Source organism: Danio aesculapii, chromosome 16, assembly GCF_903798145.1.
Source record: "Danio aesculapii chromosome 16, fDanAes4.1, whole genome shotgun sequence".
Taxonomy (NCBI): domain Eukaryota; kingdom Metazoa; phylum Chordata; class Actinopteri; order Cypriniformes; family Danionidae; genus Danio; species Danio aesculapii.
The window spans coordinates 20380279-20399555 of NC_079450.1; the positions used below are offsets into that span (position 1 = coordinate 20380279).

General features: G+C 37.8%; 1 protein-coding gene across 1 annotated transcript in view; it reads left to right on the plus strand.

Moving 5' to 3' along the window:
• The first annotated feature begins 6687 nt into the window (after positions 1–6687).
• Positions 6688–19277, plus strand: part of stk40 (serine/threonine kinase 40) — a 33682-nt gene continuing 21092 nt past the window's right edge. Inside the window, exons 1-5 of the mRNA XM_056474902.1 lie at positions 6688–6908; positions 12863–12989; positions 13333–13418; positions 14534–14677; positions 17323–17547. Coding sequence (XP_056330877.1) covers positions 12872–12989; positions 13333–13418; positions 14534–14677; positions 17323–17547 — 573 coding nt within the window. The 5' untranslated portion in view covers positions 6688–6908; positions 12863–12871. The remainder of the gene's footprint in view (positions 6909–12862; positions 12990–13332; positions 13419–14533; positions 14678–17322; positions 17548–19277) is intronic.

Sequence of the window (19277 nt, forward strand, 5' to 3'; positions counted from 1 at the left end):
CATTCCATATCCGTTTTCAAACAAGTTTTTCAGTTTTTATTTTGCTCAGAAAAAACAGAAAAAAAATTGATTTTGGCTTGATTTTTGTTTTATTGGTTTAGGGTAGGAAAACAGAGAAACGACATAAAAATTCATTATACACATGTAGGCGGTGCTGAAATGCCCTTATTTCTCTGATTGGTCAACCAAATCTGAGCTTGTGACGTCGCCCCCAAAATAATAGTCCTCTGTGGATCAGTACCCAGGCTTTTAATTATTATTTATTTATATATAGAAACTACTTTTACATATTCTATAATTTGATCAGTTAGCAGGCTTTCATTGCGTATGCATAAATGAATTAAAAACGTAAATTAGCAGTATTATTACACATTTGTCATTAAAATTAGGCCATAGTTTGCTGCCAATCATCTTGCTGGTGTGCCCCTGATGCTAATCCATTTCCGAGCAGGAAATCAGGAAGCATGATTGCTTCTGAGCAAGGCCTATATAATAATAATAATAATAATAATAATAATAATAATATAAAGGGACTAAGCCGAATATTAATTAATAATAATAATAATAATAATATGCTTAATTCGCTGCCAAACTTCTTGCTGCTGTGCACCTGATGCTGAGCAAAGATAATCATTTCTGAGCAGCACCTGGTTTGCCTATATAATAATAATAATATTAATAATAATATTATAAAGGGACTAAGCCGAAAGAAAATGAATAATAATAACAATAATAATAATAATAATAAAACTAATAATAATAATAATTAAACTAATAATAATAACAATAATATGCTTATTTTGCCACCAAACGTCTTGCTGCTGTGCACCTGATACTGAGCAAAGATAACCATTTCTGAGCAGCACCTGGTTTGCATAATTGTTTCAGAGCTACTGTATGCCTAAATAATAAAAATCATAACAGGCTAATAATAATAATTAATATTGTTTACTTAGCGTTTTTTTATTGTTTAGTTTTATTAATAATTGTTAACAGGACCAGAATAAGAACACATTGGGCCCTGGGACTATAACAAAGGGTACTATTTGTTTTTATTTTATTTCCTTGTATTTTAATTATTTATATATAGGACTATTATTTTGAGGGTGACGTCACAAGCTCAGATTTGGTTGACCAATCAGAGGAAAAAGGGTGTTTCAGCACTGCCTACATGTTCATAATGAATTTTAAAGTCATTTATCCGTTTTCCTACCCTCAACCAAAAGCCAAGTCAAAATCTCCCTTTTTTTGTGAGCCAAAGAAAAACGGACGTTTTCTTAGTTTTCCATTTTTTGTTTGAAAACAGATATGGAATGGACAGACGATACCCTGATTTATCTGAGTTATGATTCAAAACTGTGATCATGAGGCAAAAAGCACAAAATCAAGTAAGCTATAGCATCTTGGGGAACACTAGATGGCGCAATAGAATAATGCAGCATTGGTAAAGTGTCGAGAACAAAAAGTTCTCCACAGTTATCACAAATAAGATGTTTTTCGAATAAAGTGTTACAAAAAATGAGTTGTAATTATAAGCTCATGCAACAGGTTTTGTGCAAACAAAAAAAAACTTACACGAAACGCATCCCAGAATTTAACAGTCAGAAAATAACTTTATAAGTAGGTATTATAAACTAACTATGAAATAAGCTCCTGTTGTTACATTTTCCCTTCAACTCTCCAAGTCTCTTTCTGGCACATGTTGTTTAAACACTTGATCTGTTATGATTTTTCCAGACGAGCAATACTGAAAACCTCTGTGTTCATTTGAATAGTCGTGGGAGCAGAATCTCTCACCCACACAGTCATGAATGAATCGCTGTCACATTTGTTCCTCTGTGGGAAAGAGCTGCTGATTTTCATTACCTGTGCTTTTTTTTAAAACTCCCACAGCACTAAAAATTTTGACACGATGCTGCTACAGGACATAATAGCTTAATATTTATATATATTTAAAAAGTAAGAAAAATATGCAAAATGTTAGTAATACTGCACATTTATTGACATGGGTGGATTCTAGTCTAACAAATATAAGATCAGATATTTAACTTTTAAGATGGAGAAAAGATATAAAAGTTAATTACTCTTATAAAATATTATGGAAATAAAGTATGAATCATTTTGGGATGATGTAGAAAGTTTATTTAGCATTATATGATATGTTATAAAACATACACAAGAAGTAGTGCAATAAAATTAGCTCTATTGTTTAACGATTGTGCAGAATACTAAATTAAAACTCACTCAAATGATCATGTTGTAAATATTGTTATTCCACTATAACTCTTACTCCAGGAACGAGACATTTGTGAATCATATGGACTGTAAATCAGACGTTACAGTAACGTATGTCCTTGTGATATCGTCCTGTACGTTTCCAATTCCTCTGCTTCTCTTTATCAGACATGGGCACTATAGTAAACTATGATTCACATGTTTCCACCCCACACACCGTGGGCTGGCCAATGTTTAGCCACAGGCTTATAAAAGTGTTTCATGTGGTTTAAGGCAAAGGCCATGCTGAGTCAAGACAGGAAGACGGCAGAGCCTTAAATCAGTTACTGCCCTTTAAAAACTCTCTCTGTTTGACATGCAGCGCTGCACCAGCCCACTGAATTGAAACTTGCTGTTGTGGGCGAAGCCGGTGAGTTTTGGGGGAGCTAAAATTGGATACGATCTCAAGAGTCTTGCGAAAAGCCCAGAAGGTTTGCTGGTAGATCATTATTTATCTCTTGGTTTACCCTTTAGCCTTTGGTGCAATCCGCGTGTCGTGTTTACTTCATCTGGTAGGGATCCTAGAGACGAGTTCCACTCTGGTTATGTGCAGTTTCTTAAAGTAACAGCATTTCTGCATATAAACTAATCAAAGATTTTTTGAAATGCATGCTTTGTTAGGTACATCTGTTAAGCTGCAAGCTAATGCAAATATCTACTCAGCCAATCACATGGCAGTAACTGGAAACATGATCAAATATACCTTGTTAACCCACAAATAAATAATTTACTTAGTATTTACTCGCCCTCAAGTGGTTCCAAATCTTTACGAGTTACTTTCTTCTGTTGAACACAAAAGAAGATATTTTGAAGAATGTTGTAACCCGGTAACCACTGACATCCCTAGTAGGAAAAACAACTATGGAAGTCAGTGGTTTTCGGCATTCTTCAAAATATCTTTTCTTGTGTTGAGCGGAAGAAAGAAGCTCGACTTAGTGTACGACAAGTAAAAGTTGAGTAAATGATGGCAGAATTTGTACTAACTATTCCTTTAATATGAGAATTCAGAGGAGAATGGCCACAGTAACTCATAGAACTATTCATTACTATTGAAGAGTGCCAAAGAAAATATCTTGGATACAAAACACGAACTGAAGACTCTATAGTCTTCTATACTCCTGTCACCATGTACAACAACCAACATGAGGCTACAGATCGGATGGGCTCACCAAAACTAAACAATATCAGATTAGAAATAGGTGACATGGTCTGATGAGTCTCGATTTCTGCTGCAAAATGTTAATAGTATTATCAGACATTGGGTGTAAACAACATAAATGCCATCCTGCCTTGTATCAATGTGTTCATGCTGCTGATTGTGTAATGGCGTGAGAGATATTTTTGTCTTACTTTGGGCTCCTTAGATGGCCACTTCTTGCGGGTTAACTCAAGTGGCCTTGAGTCCCCAGTTTTCAGTTTATTAGATTACCTTTGGGATGTGCTGGAACAAAAGATCTGCATCATGGATGCGCAGCTGACAAATCCGCAGCAGCTGTGAGACTGTCAGTATGTGCCAAAATCTCAGGAATATTTCCAGCACTGCTGTCGCCTCACAGCAAGAAGGTCGCTGGTTCGAGCCTCGGCTGGGTCAGTTGGTGTTTCTGTGTGGAGTTTGCATGCTCTCCTTGCTTTCGCATGGGTTTCCTCTGGGTGCTCCGGTTTCCCCCACAGTCCAAAGACATGCAGTACAGGTGATTCGGGTAAGCTAAATTGTGCGTTGTGAATGAATGTGAATGAGTGTGTATGGATGTTTCCCAGAGATGAGTTGCAGCTGGAATATCCGCTGCGCAAAACGTGCTGGATAAGTTGGCGGTTCATTCTGCTGTGACGACCACAGATTAATAAAGGGACTAAACCGAAAAGAAAATGAATGAATTTCCAGCATTTCTAAGCTGACTCTATGCCACAAAGAATTAAGGCTGTTCTGAAGCCAGTCAAGCCTGGTGCAAGACAGTAAGGTGTACCTAATAAAGTGGCCAGTGGGTGTACATAATTCTACCGTGGGGCGGTTGAATGCTTGATTCTGATTGGCAGATGAACATTCTAAGGTGTGCAATTATTTCCAGATAACTGCACAGCTAATATTTCCAGGCATATCTCGACAGCATTACGGAGCGATTTCTGTTATTTCCCAACCCACAACTGTCAAAAATCAAAACAAAAGGCTTTAGGTGAGATGTGTCAGAAACTAGTACTACTACTACTACACAGGAGCTGTTTGTGGACAAAAACCTGACAAATGCCTTGAAATACAACATCTGAAGTGTCTTTAGGTGTGGTGATTTAATCAGAATAACTGACTCTTATTGGGAAATAAGGCAACTCATTCATTCTTTCATTTTCTCTTCGGCTTAGTCCCTTTATTAATCTGGGGTCGCCGCAACGGAATGAACCGCCAATTTATCCACCATATGTTTTACGCAGCGGATTGCCTTCCAGCTGCAACCCATCACTGGGAAACACCCATACACTTCCATTTACACACATACACTACGGACAATTTATCTTACCCAATTCACCTGCACCGCATGTCTTTGGACCTGAGGGGGAAACCAGAGCACCCGGAGGAAACCCACGCTAACACGGAGAGGACATGCAAACTCAACACAGAAATGCCAACTGACCCAGCTGGGGCTCAAACCAGTGACCTTCTTGCTGTGAGGCGAGAGCGATACCCACTGCGCCACTGTGCTATAAGGCAACTCGTTTTTTTTCTAATAATTTTGGTAACATTTTAACCAGGGTGCGAATTACAGGGGGGTTTAGGGGGATTGACCCCCCCCCCCCCCTAATTAATGCTTGAGCCCTTTAATACTGAGAAATAGCTCAGATCTACATTTGAAATAATAATATTCATTCATTCATTCATTTATTTTCTTTTCTGCTTAGTCCTTTTAATAATCTGGAGCAACCACAGCAAAATGAACCTCCAATTTATCCAGCATATGTTTTACACAGCGGACGCCCTTCCAGCTGCAACCCAACACCGGGAAATGAAATAATAATATTAACTAGATGATAAAGTTTGAGGACAAACTTGATGGGGACAAACTTTATGGTGACTTGAAAAGGCCTGTTAGAAGTTGTTTATTTAGTTTGAAAAAGTATCAAGCTGGCTAAAAGAATGTTTAAGATCCCTGCAGTCAACTATGTAACCATTTAAAGACTGAAACAAGCCAGTCCATCATGAATTAACATGTTGTTAGCATGTTTCTAGCATAAATTGGCATGTTATTAGCATGATTCTATCATGAATTAGCATGTTTGAAATGAAATAATAATATTAATAATTAAATAGTAGATAATATGAATGCACATTTGATCTATAACGTTACCCATATACCGGTTCATACCACTGTGGAAAATATTAATTCAACAGTCTGAAACTGCAGATGTAGACCACCGATAGACATTGTAAGTGTTTAAAAGACTCTCATCAAATAGGAGTTTGTTTCTACATACAGCCTAAAAGTAACGTCAAATTAGATGCATAGTTTGTATAATTTAACCTATAGCTAATCTAGGGGTGCCCAAACTCGTTCCTGGAGGGCCAGTGTTCTGACATTGGATCCTACCCATCAGATTATGCTGAAAACACTGTATTTCAATGGTTCTGAGGTTGGGGTTAAGGTCGATATTACAGCTTCATATCGCACTACTACTCCACATTGAAATTTACAGTGGTAGCAAAATCTGATGGATAGCATGTTGCCTCATCAAAATGCGCTACCTAACTTTTTGAATGGGACTTAGTGACACGGTGTCCTGCAGATTTTAGCTCCAACTTGCCTCAACACATCTGCACGGATGTTTCTAGAAAGCCTAGTAAGAGCTTGATTAGCTAGCCGAGGTGTGTTTGATTGGGGTTGGAACTAAACTTAGCAGGACGCCTCCAGGACCCTGTTCGGGCACCCCATATAGTACGGCAGAACGCAATTATCCCTCACAGCTCTGAAAACTTAAATAAGTTTTTATTAACAAATAAGATGTAATTCAAATAAATACATTTTCTAATAGATATCATATTTCACACCCATACTGTGTAAAACAAGACATTCAAGTACGTAAGGGGCAGGAGTTTGCACAAAAACATGCACATTTTTCTTATAGTACTCATTGTGTCAGCTGCTAGTACCGCCTCGTTAGAGTCTGTAACTACTTCTTGTATTTGTCGATTGATTATATCGTAAATAAATACGGTTATTAATGTGTTCCAGCAAACTGCACATTGCTCAGATCTTGACTGGAGTTGAATGCAGTACTACTCTCCGCCGCTCATTTACATAGCGCGTACGTTTATCATTCCAGACCAAGCGAAGAATGCCAAATCTCAAGAATGCACGTAAGGGGCGGGAACGCCAAAGGACGCTGTGTATTGGCCGCGGCTCTCCGTCACTCACAGCATGTGCGTCATTTCCGTTGTCAGGTGGTGCTGCTATGGAAAGATGTGATCAGTTGTCCTAAGAAGGCTTTTCCCTCAAAACCCCTGTCGGTAATCGTGAAATTTCTCCAGTTCGCTTGAAACGAACCGCTTCGTGGTGGAGTATAAATGTCGGTGCAACCCTGCTGAACACTTAATCGGCCAGAAATGAGTGGGAATTAGTGTACGACAGAGGATTCCCTCGGCGGTTTTGGTAAGTTGTTAAATGGCCCGTCGGTCGGCTGAGGAGATTTTCGCAGTCCGTTAAAGGGACACGGTGAACTCTTTGGCTTTGTGGTGTTTTAATATCATCTTAAACTTCGGGTAAACACGCATTTGCATTGATTTAACAACCGACTGTTTGATTATATAGTAAAATAGACTGTATAAGCAAGAACACGCTTGAAAAATAAGCAAGTTTTTATTGCATATGCTGAGACGAGTCGAACGGTTTCGGCGTACTAATAAATGCACGAGCTTTGTTTTCGTACACATGCTCATTTAAGTCGTTTACACTTGTATCTATTGTTCTTGTTTTGGTTAACGTTAACGTAGCTGCTTGACAGCGTTCGTCATTGTACGCCGCGTACTCTTCTTGATCACATTGGAGCGCTCGTGTCTCTATTCCCTCTGCTGTCGATTAACTATAAATGGAAGCATTAGTCACTTGTTTTTACACACCACAAATATTTAGCAATCCAAATATCATACAAAACGTGTGCAAAAACGCGCATCCGATATGCTTGCATCAAGCTGCCAGCCGGTGCCTGGAGGTTGCCAGGTTCTCAAGTTTGCATGCAGTGACAGCTAGTATATTTAGATCTAATAAAATATTAAAATGATCTGCAACGCTGTGGATCAGAGCGTTTATATCATGCAGGGCTGATATTTCGCTTCTCTGGAGACATGATGCCATGAGATGACCACATTTTATCCATTCAAGCCGATGCATGCAGTGCAGTATGAGTTATTCTTATTGATAAAGCAGCATCATCATCAGTTTCGTCATCAGAGTGATGTTATTAAGTGATTGGTTTACCCAGAAAAAGGAAGGTTTTGCGATCCTTTATGCATTTACAAGTATTTTTCATTTTTCACATAAAAGGAGAAGTAAAAATGAGGCACTGACATCCTTGCTCAGCATTCACTTTCATTATGTTTCTTTTTTCCCATGCTATGAAATTGAGTGCTGCCTGATACCAGGATCTATTGTTTTGATCGACAGAATGATGTCATAAAACCATATGAAGCAGAGCAAACATATTATTATTATTATTATTATTATTATTATTATAACCTTTATTTTACCAGGAAAGACACATTGAGATTAAAAATCTCATTTACAAGAGCGCCCTGATCATGAGTAGGCAGTATCATGTAACATGGGTCTAACAGACAACAAACCATTAACGGTTAACAAGAATCACACATTGACAAACTATTCAACACATCTACAAGCCTGTGTTTCAATTTCCTAATCATTTTTTTTAAGCATTTAGTGAAATCAATTCTTTAAACTACAACTCTAGATTATTCTATGCTGCATATTTTTTCCCATCTCAGTCCACAATTTAGGAACAGACAGTAAATATCCTGTGACCGAAATCTATAGCTAAGGACAGCTTTTTTTACAAATGTAATTCTGGAGATATGATGGCCGTAAACCCAATATAGATTTGTAAACAAAGATAAGCCAATGCTTGAGCCTACGAATGGCTGATTACAGCTTTCATTTTACTGATGTAATTTTTGTATGCATGAGCATTGACAAGAGTATTTAAACTTGCATGCATGTTTGGCATGACCTAAAATCATCGCATATGGTTTAACACCAACCATGGAGTCTTTCGGGTTGCAGGTCAGCTCATCAGTGCCAATGCACGACCGCACGCCATGCTGCTTTTAGGATGTCAGATCTCCAATAATGCATGTCAAAAGGGTGGATTAGAAAGCAATCGCGTCTCTCACCCCCGTCTGTCACATCGTCAACAGTCTGGGTCCAGAAAGACAAAAAGCTGTAAATGTGTGAAATGATCTGCGGTAACAGCCAACTGTACCCCCTCCCACGTCCTTGAGACAAGCTGTGTGATCTGTTGCAGAAATGCATTCGAGTGTCTGTTTCATTCAAGATTACAATACAACCGAGCTTAAACATGAATCACAACTGTCTGCTGAAGCTCTGAATTTAAAATTTGGACGCTTGTCAAAGATGCAAAGAGGGTTTTACACATCAAAAGAAGCAAGAGGGTAATTGTCATTCAGTGTAACACTAGTCTATTCACCAAAACACATTATCAGGCATATTTAGAATGATAATCATTCGATGGGATGATAAAAGAATCACAGTGCAGCACAAAAATACTAAATATTTTTCTTTTTTCGATCATATATACTTTTTACCTCAGTTTTTCAAACTACAACTTTTTTCTCATTTCAAATAGAGAAATGTAGTAATATGATTTCCTCTTTTATATATTTCAGATCAGAGTAAGTATAATTAAGTACAATTAATACATTTTTACGTGTATTTTGAGGGTTTTACAAATCAGAAGAAGTAAGAGTGTAATTGTCATTCAGTGCAACACTAGTTTATTCACACACAAATGCATTATCAAGCATATTTAAAAAGATAATCGTTTGATGGCTTGTTAAAAGGGTCACGGTGCAGCACACAAGCACATGTTATTTGTCATTTTCGATCTTTATACTTTTTACCTCAGTTTATCAAACTACACAGGGTTTTAACTATTTGTCAGCAACACATTTTTTACTCCTTTTAATTTAAGTAAAATGTTGTATTATGATACAGGGTGTTTTCACACCTGCCTTTATTTAATTCAGTTAAATCGCACTAGAGTTTGTTCTCCATCTTGGTGTGGTTCGTTTGGGCAGGTGTGAATGTAGCAGTCGCACTCGAGTGCGCACCAAAAGAGGACCAAAAAAGCGTACCGAGACCTCCTTCAAGAGGTGGTCCTGGTACACTTTCAAACGGACCCTGTAGAGTTTGTTTGTGGTGAGCACATGATTCGAACTAGAACAGACCCAACCGTAAAAAGTACTGCTCCTTTTTGGACTAATCCAGCTACCATAGTCCGATGCCCGTGTCCCATCTTATGGGGTGTGGAGGAAAAATATTTGTTGACAGCGCTTTACCAACAATTTTAAACAGAGAGAGGGAAAACATTACCTGATGAATTGTTGGTAATATTTCCTGAAGATGACCATGTTGCAGTTTAGCAAAATTAATTCACGCCTCCTCCTGAAGTGACTTGCGATGCACCTTCGCTGTTTGCAATGCATTAAAACATTGTTTTCCAGCCCCAACCACATTCTTGAAATGTATAGTTTGTCTAAAGTGATTTAAACAAACTATATAGTATACTATAACCAGGGATACAGTCAGCCAGCGCAGTCATCCCTACGTAGTAAATAGCGACATTTTGTTTCTGCTGGTTTGTTTACTTGAGGGAGTTCCATTGGCATTTTGCCGCACGTTAATTCTGACCAATCGAAGAGCAGTTAAGTGATGTAGATTTGGTCACATGACTGCATTTTGGTTCTTTTCAACTGGTTCAGACCAAAGCAATCAGTGTGGTGTGAAAAGGATCCAAAAACGGAAGAAAAATGCTACAATGTATCATTTGTTGCCCTTGGTCCAGACCAACTGAACCGAACCACAGATGTGAAAGCACCCTTAGTCTTTTATGTATTTTTGTTCAGAATGAGTGTACTGTTTAATTTTCTACATTTGTTTCATTTAATGTATTTTTTTACCTATATTTTGATGTTTTCTCACATCTAACACTTTTAAATATATTTTTGTAAATTGAATTGAATGCACACCACAAAACATGACATCTCATCTTTGAGTCATGACTTTTTTAGCTCTTCTTTTTCATGTATTTGCTATTAGAGCATGTTTATTGTTGTTTTCCATCACTGGGATTGCATGCCCAGTCTCCATATTATACTTTAATTTAAATAGAGTTGAGATTGATTTTGAAGAGCCCAGGGGTGCAGAACTGTCCATGATGCTAAATGCACTCCCCCACCCCTTTCGTTTGCATCGTGATATGATGTCTGGAGGCTGCGTGTGTCACCCTACCATTGGTGTCGGAGAGCAGCATTTCATATTTCTGACAAACTGCTACCAGTGCAAACCCCAGGGCCTGTGTGAATCACACTGTATCTGTCCGTAGCATCACTTGCCTTTCTGAAAGCCACAGCAACAGATTATACAAGAACCGTTGCTCAACAAAACAACAAGGCTTCTTCCTCTGAAATAAACAAGTCCTTATTCTGAATCCTTGCCTATAATAATGCACTTGATGTGAAATTCTAACATCAAAGGTCTTTGTTACAAAACGGTCAGTACGAGAATCTTGTAATATGCAGATTACGCCACAGAGATTTGCAGATAAACCCGTGCAGATTAAGGAACGGAAGGATTACAAATAGCGAAAGGCAGAAAAGCATGAAACGCAGGTCAAAATGATGCTGTCAGTTTGAGCACTTGCGGTGCTCAATGTTTGCCTTTCTCGAACAGATAGTGGTCAGTGGCGCCATTTGTGTGTGAATGGACTTCCATTGTCCGTCGCATCAACCGTTCACACCTGCTGCTAATCTTTGCTCATGCAAATGCATACGGCCCTGATGGGTTGTCATTCATGCAGGGACAGAGCTGTTAATGGCACCTGACTGTTTCGAGGTGTCTGGGAGGGGTTTACTTTTGCTAAATCTCCTTCCCCCACCTGTTATTTGCCCTCTTTTAACTCGCACCTTGTTGTTGGTGTATGGAAAGGCCTCATTGGATTGGCTAGTTCCCCTTAAGGCAAGAATGTCGACGGGTGTCTTATGGCTGCATTGCTTGAATGTTTAACGTTTTGTTTTTAGTCAAGAATTTACATCTGCATGGATGCTTGTCTTCAGTGTTAATGAATTCTCAATGTTATTTTGGCATTTTTAGAATCAGTGCTCAGAATATCAAAGTTTTTGGAATTCAGCTAGAAATAAGAAGAAAGTCTAAGTGTTTTTTTTAAAACTCAAGCTATAATGAAGATTGTTTACATAAGATGTCATATCGGACGCACAAGATTCACACATTGACATTTGCTCAAGGGAAAAGAACCCCCAAAATGTCAACATTGCAACAAAAACCAAACTGGTAAACATATACTTTTGGAATGCCCTGTTTTTAAATGTTATCAGACAGCGATTTATATCTGGAGAGACTTTGAATGAAATATATTTGAACGTGAATCCTTCCAAATTGTTCAGTTTTTATTAAAAGTAAACCTTTTTTATATTATTATAATTATTATTTATGTATTTTAACTTATGTATTATTTATTGCTGTGGATGACTTTTTTATTGTTAAAATATTTTTATAATTATACACTACCTGATAAAAGTCTTAATGTTGATCCCAGTCGTAAGTGAAACAAATAATAACTTGACTTCTAGTTAATCATTCAGAAACGTGACAGAAGGCCGAATTTTTATTTATTTTTTATCCCCCCCAATGAATCATCTATTCAACTGCATCCCGATCATCACAAATACTGCAGAAGACCTTTTGGAACCCACATAGACCCAAGATTCTCACAGAAGTCAGTCAAGTTACATTGGGGTCACATTCAGTATTGGGGCGTGCGAGAAATCTGCAGAGTGGATGGCAACATCAACAGCCTGAGGTATCAAGACATTTGTGCTGCCCATTACATTACAAACCACAGGAGAGGGCAAATTCCTCAGCAGGAGAGCCCTCCTTCTCATACTTCAGCCTCCTCGTCAAAGTTCCTGAAAGTTCAAGGTGCTCCAGCATTGGCCAGCCCTGTCACCAGACGTGAACAATATTGAGCATGTCTGGAGTAAGATACAGTCCTAATTAAATAATTAGGAATCAAGTCTTGATTATATTTTATTTTGGTAAAATAAGCGTAATCTAGAAGCCTTTGCCTTTCATATAAGCTACTTCTGATACTAAATGATCAACAAGAAGTCAAGTTATTATTTGTTGTTCATAAAGCCTGGATAAGCGACAAGACTTTTGTCAGGTGGTGTAGAAGTGGTATTTATAATATGAGGTAAATTTTTTTTGTTTTTTTCCATGACATAGCAAGAGGAGCAAATATGGCAATAAAACTGTCTCTCTCTTGGCTTTTTTAGATCTGCAGAATGTCCAAACGTCGTGCTTCGGAACGAGGGGCCGGAGAGTCATCTGGCAGGGCCAGCAAGCTTCTTTGTCCTGGGATATCTGGCAACAATGCCAAGAGAGCTGGTCCCTTTGTTTTAGGTAAGTTGCCTAGGGCCAGTGCTAGTGAATCTTCAACACTGGCTCTATCTCTTTGTGTTTCTAGGCAAGGAGGAGGAGGATATTTTGAGGCTCTATTTGAAAAGGAATTGCAGGAATGTTTTGGATTGACTGCTCCACTCCTGAATCCACAGGTCTTTTCCTGTATGCCACTATCACGCTGCTCCCTTGCCTTTGAAATGCATCTGTCACAGTTGGAAATAGCAGTGTGACGTGGTAGAGTGGGGCATTGTGATAAGAGAGTTTATGATTGCCTCAAGGGGAATTGCAGTACTCTCTTGCATCTCTTCTCACTAATTTTTCCCATTCCACTCCATCTGTGCAGGCCCACGACTGGGAAACTCTCCTGTGCAGAGTATAGCGCAGTTTCTAGCCAGGAAGGATGGGACAGACGATTTCTATCAGCTAAAAGTGAGTGCTCTTTGTTTACAAGGGGTTAAGGTATGTTGGTCAGGTGAGACGAATTATATTTGGTCACAAATGGGTCTCCTGAGACTGTTTATTATTGAGTTGCATAGAGTGGAAGAGGATGTTGGGTCATTTAGTTAGAAAATATTGGAATTTATACAGATAATTCATCATTCAGTTTCAGTAGTATCAATGTTTGGTGTTTGTAAAATATTTTGTCTCTATTTTTGACAAAGGCACAATCTGTTTAATCAAAATACATACACAAACTGAAATATTATGAAAGGTTATTGTAATTTAAAATGTACATTTTCTCATTTTAATTTAATCCATTGACAAATCTGAATTTTCCACAGCAATTACTTCAGTATTTTTCATCATTTGGTTCTCAAATTGTGTTCAAATTATCAACGTTCTGAAAGGTTGTATTTTTTTAAACAATATCATTTATTCAGTATTAGCTCTGTTAATTTTAGTGGAAGATTCATCAGATTATATATATATTTTTTAAAGATTTTCGTTAAAGATATTAGTATTTTTACTCTGCCCTGCAAAATGTTGCATTTTACATCTGTTTTGTGGAATGGATGAGTCCAAATGGCTTTTAATACCAGATGCAAACTGTGTCTTTCTGTATCATCACCCTCTCATGTGATTCAAACATGTCCTGACCAGGGAAGTGAGACTTCATCTGAACACAAAAGCCCCAGTGTGTCTCACTGTTTGCGTGAACCTTTGACCCGCCTCAACAAATCTCTACTCTCTACTGTCTAATTCATGACCAAACTCTGGTTCAGAGATGATCCTCAAACCTCTTTATGGACCAGCTTTATTACTTGAATGAAAGGTGCTCGTCAATTGGAACTCTGACCTTTTAACCCTGTTCTTCAATGCCCCTAAATCAAGTGTTCCTCAGATTGCTGTCCAGATGTGTTGAAGGACATGTGAGGGACTTATCTCTGTCTTCTCTGTAGATAAAACCTTTAATGGACCGTCTGTATGGCCTCAGGATCGTTGATGGCTTAGTATGCCATCGCAGTGGAGATAAGAGACTCCCAGGAAGATTTCGAATAGGATCTTATTGAGTGGTGTCTTCTTACCTTTGACCTTTGTTGTAGATTCTGACCCTTGAAGAACGAGGGGACACGGCAGGAGAGACGCAAGAAGAAAGACAAGGCAAAATGCTCCTGCACACAGAGTATTCTCTACTGTCATTGCTTTCCAATCAAGAAGGAGTGGTGCACCATCATGGCCTCTTCCAGGTAAGACCTATTAGGAGTTGCTCATGTGCACTATGTGTAATTATGCGCAATTATTGTAGCATTAATTGTGCAGCTGATGAAATTTGTTTGGCACATTGTTTGGACATCAAGAGCAGGGAAGAAGTGATTCATTATGCACCATGATTTGTTCTTAAATTATATTTAGTTCAGCCACACACATATGATTTATTAATTAAAAAATAATCATAATTATGAGGAACTCACCACTGTTAGGAACGTGATCCAGTGCTATATTTTTTCCCCAAATTCATTTTTTTATCTGTGTTATAATAGCTGTTAGTAATAACAAACATGTCCAACTAAATAAAATCATGAAAAATCATAGAAATATTCAATTTAACTACAAGGATGTAACAGATTTCAATGTTAAGAACCCAATAAAAATAAGTTTTTCTTTTTCTTAATTTTTTTTTATATAGGTTAACACCTTTTTTTGAATACAGGGTAACACATACAGTTGAAAACAGAATTAATAAACCCTCCTTAAATTTTTTTTTCTTTTTTAAAATATTTCACAAATGATGTTTAACAGAGCAAGGAAAATCTTCACAGGATGTCTGATAATATGTTTTTCTTCTGGAGAAAATCTTATTTGTTTTATTTCGGATTAAATAAAAGCAGTTTTTAATTTTTTAAAAACCATTTATTATTAGCCACTTTATTTTTTCGATAGTCTATAAACAGGGGGCTAGTAATTCAGGGGGGATAATAATTCTGATAATTCTGTAAGTGATTAATCCCAATGAAATTGCAAATGCAATTGATTATACTTGCGATTGTCATGCACATCTTGTCAGGGAAGCATGGTTGTGTCTTTAGTAGTAAAGTCCTCAAAGTCCAGTGGACACTCTTGTGCGGAAACTCCAAATGTGAATAAACCCAAGCAATCCCAATAGCTTTGCTGTATATATAGAAGATTTAGCGTCTTTGATGGATTCAGGATCACTAATAAACACACGACTCTGAAATTATGAAGTGAGATGGGAGTAAAAACATGTTGTTAAATGTCGTATTTTTATGTGCAGCATTTATTACAGTCGTAATTCACTAAGAAATGACTCAAACCACTGTTGTTGTCACAAAACAGTTATCTTGAGTTCATTATCGTCTGATTAAATCAATATTAGATGTGGTTTATAGCTTGTTAGTGTACTAGAACTCCATGTAGTAAAATGCTGCTTCATCAAAAGCAAGTCTTGGAGTTAAACTAGAACCAGCTTGTAGTGGCTAATTTACCTTCAAAATGCGCATCAAATTGCCTTTGATTAATTGCCCAGCTATAGTTGTCTCACAATGAATAAACGCTAGTCCACATTGAGATTTAATCAAGGATACAGCGCTACTTTGGATTGATCTTACTTCATTAGCTATTGTAAATCTCTGTTCATAGCTAATACAACCTGTATATAATGCTGATAGTACATCCATCGGTAAATATCACCATAGATTTTCAATAACTGCACTTTAAAACTTATACCTGTATCCTGCACTTGCTGCTATTGCACTCCTTGTTAAACTGCATTTCGTTGCTTTGTACTTGTACATGTGTAATGACGATAAAGTTGAATCTAATTTAATCTAATCCTGTTCATCCAAATTTATGCCAAAATCAGTGATATTCAGCATTATATATCTAATTCTGCATTTATGATTGGATTCCATTATTCTCTTAAGATTTTTTGCATCACCCTATTGATCATGCATCCATAAAAATTTGTATATTCATTACAAAATTGGCAATTTATCTTTTTTTTGCGATGCTGAGCCTCCTCTTTTCTTTTTTCTCTATTTAAAATCAATCAGTTTCTATTGTGTGATGAGAGCAGGCAATCTGCCTTAACTCACCAAAGATTTATGCATTTTGAAATTTGAAAGGCTTGTTTTGGAATCTGTATAACTCCATGAATCGATTTGTGAGATGCCTAAAATTCCCTCCCCTACTGTATGTCCTCAGTCCCACGACTTAATTTGTGCCTTCATTGTTCCTTCAGTTGTTTTCATTTTCATCACGAAGTGTTCACAGTGACTCACCACTTACTTCTCTTTGTGCGAGACGCTTTCTTTTTCTCTCTGTCTCTCTTTGCTTGTAATGCGTTTTTTTTTTTTTAACTATATCTAGCCCTCTCCTTTCTTCCCGGTAAAAAAACGCCTTCAGAACAAGCTGTACTGTGCTGTCAGGGCCATTCATTGAAGCTCGCAGTATTGATTGGTTTATTATAGCTCCTCTCTAGAGTGGGCCAGTTAATTATGGATTGCCTCTTGTGTTTGGAGGCACAGTCATTGCGAACACAAACCACACTGCCGATCGATTTGTGGCCCTCATTTGACCCCAGTCTCAGGTGACTGAAGGAGGGTTTTCATTCATTCAAGCTGTTGCTCATGGCGAAGCGCTACTGTCCTTTTTGTATCACCAGTCCATTAGCGTCATCTTTTTCTTTAAGTACTGTATTTTCTTCCTTGCTCCATTCAAAGCTGAACGGTGCAGTTAAATATTAGTTTTCTTTGTTAGATATTGTTAAACGCACTGTCAGGTTGGCTGAGGTAAAGTCTTGTGTTTTATCCCTGCAATTATTCTCTGCACAACTTTTTTTTACACATTATCTCTTTCACTTTCACCATCTCAGGATCGCTCTTGTGAGATCGTCGAGGACATGGAGGCCAACAAGGTGCGGAGAATGAAGAGACGAATCTGTCTGGTGCTGGACTGCCTCTGTGCCCACGACTTCAGTGACAAGACGGCCGACCTCATCAACCTGCAGCATTACGTCATCAAAGAAAAACGACTGAGCGAGCGCGAGGCCATCATTATTTTCTATGATGTGGTGAGAGTGGTGGAGGCGTTGCATAAGGTGAGCTTTAAGCGTTGACCATTTTTCTTGATATTGCACATTAATTCCTAGTCTGATGCACCAGTCTTTGTTTGATTTAAAGTAATAAACTGCGCCACTTATGTACCTTAAATATTAAATGATGGGGCTAGCTATATTATAGCACTTTATACATATAAACAACTTACATTTTATTATGTTTGTATATTTTAGCTTTTACTAGTTTACATGTAACCTTGATTTTCATTTTTGAATTTTAAATGTAGTTTTACTGAATTTAGTGTTAATTTTGTTAATTTGTGTTGTGATTTTATGGTTTTTATTTTTATTATTACTATTATTTTTTTTCATTTTGTATATTTTATGTGAGTGAGTTTTGGCTGATGTCAACTAAAGGCTGATTTATACTTCTGCGTCAAGCGCACGTGTATGCGTCAATGTGCCGTTGCATAGTCCTCGCCGTGGCTGACGCTAACGCGCACCTCTCAAAAAATGTAACTACACGTCCCAACAACGCATAGCGCAAGCTCTGTGATTGGTCTGCTTGGTAGCTGTGACCAGTGTGGGTGGGACCGAGAGTCATGCAAACCGGTTGAAGCGAGTGTTTACAAGTGTGAAGTTCCGTGAAGGAGCTCTAGATGGAAACTGTTGTTTTGTGCTTACCATATTGTTACAACCTCTTTGATGTTAGTCTAGGGTAAAAGTAATAACATTTAAACGGTGTGGTATTTTCACTTGTGTTGGGTTCAAGCAACGAGACAAACAACAAACTGCCAACAAAAGTGATTTAATATACAAAGAAAGTGAAACCAGAATGCCCAAATATATTTACAAAAATAAGAAATATTTACAATAATAAAGTAGCAAATGAAACAAAGTATCAAACAAAATTTGGTCAACTCAAGAGTAAGGGGACGCTAGTGAAGCCAAAATCAAAGAAATAAATATAACAAAACAATACTACCTCATCAACAAACCCCTTACCTACCTAGAATCATGAAAAGAAAAGAAAAGAAAAATCTTCAGCGCCAAGCGCCATAAACTTACCTATCCTAAACTAAGAATACAAAAATATAAATACACAAATGGCGTTCACTTCTTACCTGGTGTTTTAAACAATGAATTGACTACGTGTTTGCAGAATGGAAGTCGTACGACATCTTCCTATCCACCTTACTCTGAGGACAAAGTCAACTCTTAATGCAAACTTGATTTTTGCCAGGCAAGTGCTGGGCCAAAAAGTAACAAACAAACAATCGAAATAAAGATGTACAAAAAAAATAACAAAGTAGTTCAAAAATGGGCAGAAATAATAACAAATAATTTTATCCAAACGAAAGTTAAGCAAAAACATCGAATAACAAAATCATGTCGGCAAAACACACAAAAAACAGGATCAAAGGAAAAAGCGCTCTCCATCCGCTCTCCCTGGCGTCCTTTTATGCCATCGCTCCACGTCACCCAATGATGAGTGACGGGTCTCCCAACCAATCGGCTGTCGCGAAGCGGACCTAAAGGATGTGACGGGCTGAGAGAGAGAGAGAGAGAGAGAGAGAGAGAGAGAGGAGGCAAAAATCCTAACAATATACGGGAACCGTAACACTCTCACCGTTATGAACAAACTCGTTTTGTTAAAAAAAAAAAAACAAGACATGATCTATGCCCTCGAGAGAGCATCAGCCAAGACATTCTCAGAATTGCACTTAAAGTAATTGCACATCCGCGGGTTCCCGCCTCTGAATGAGCGAGTT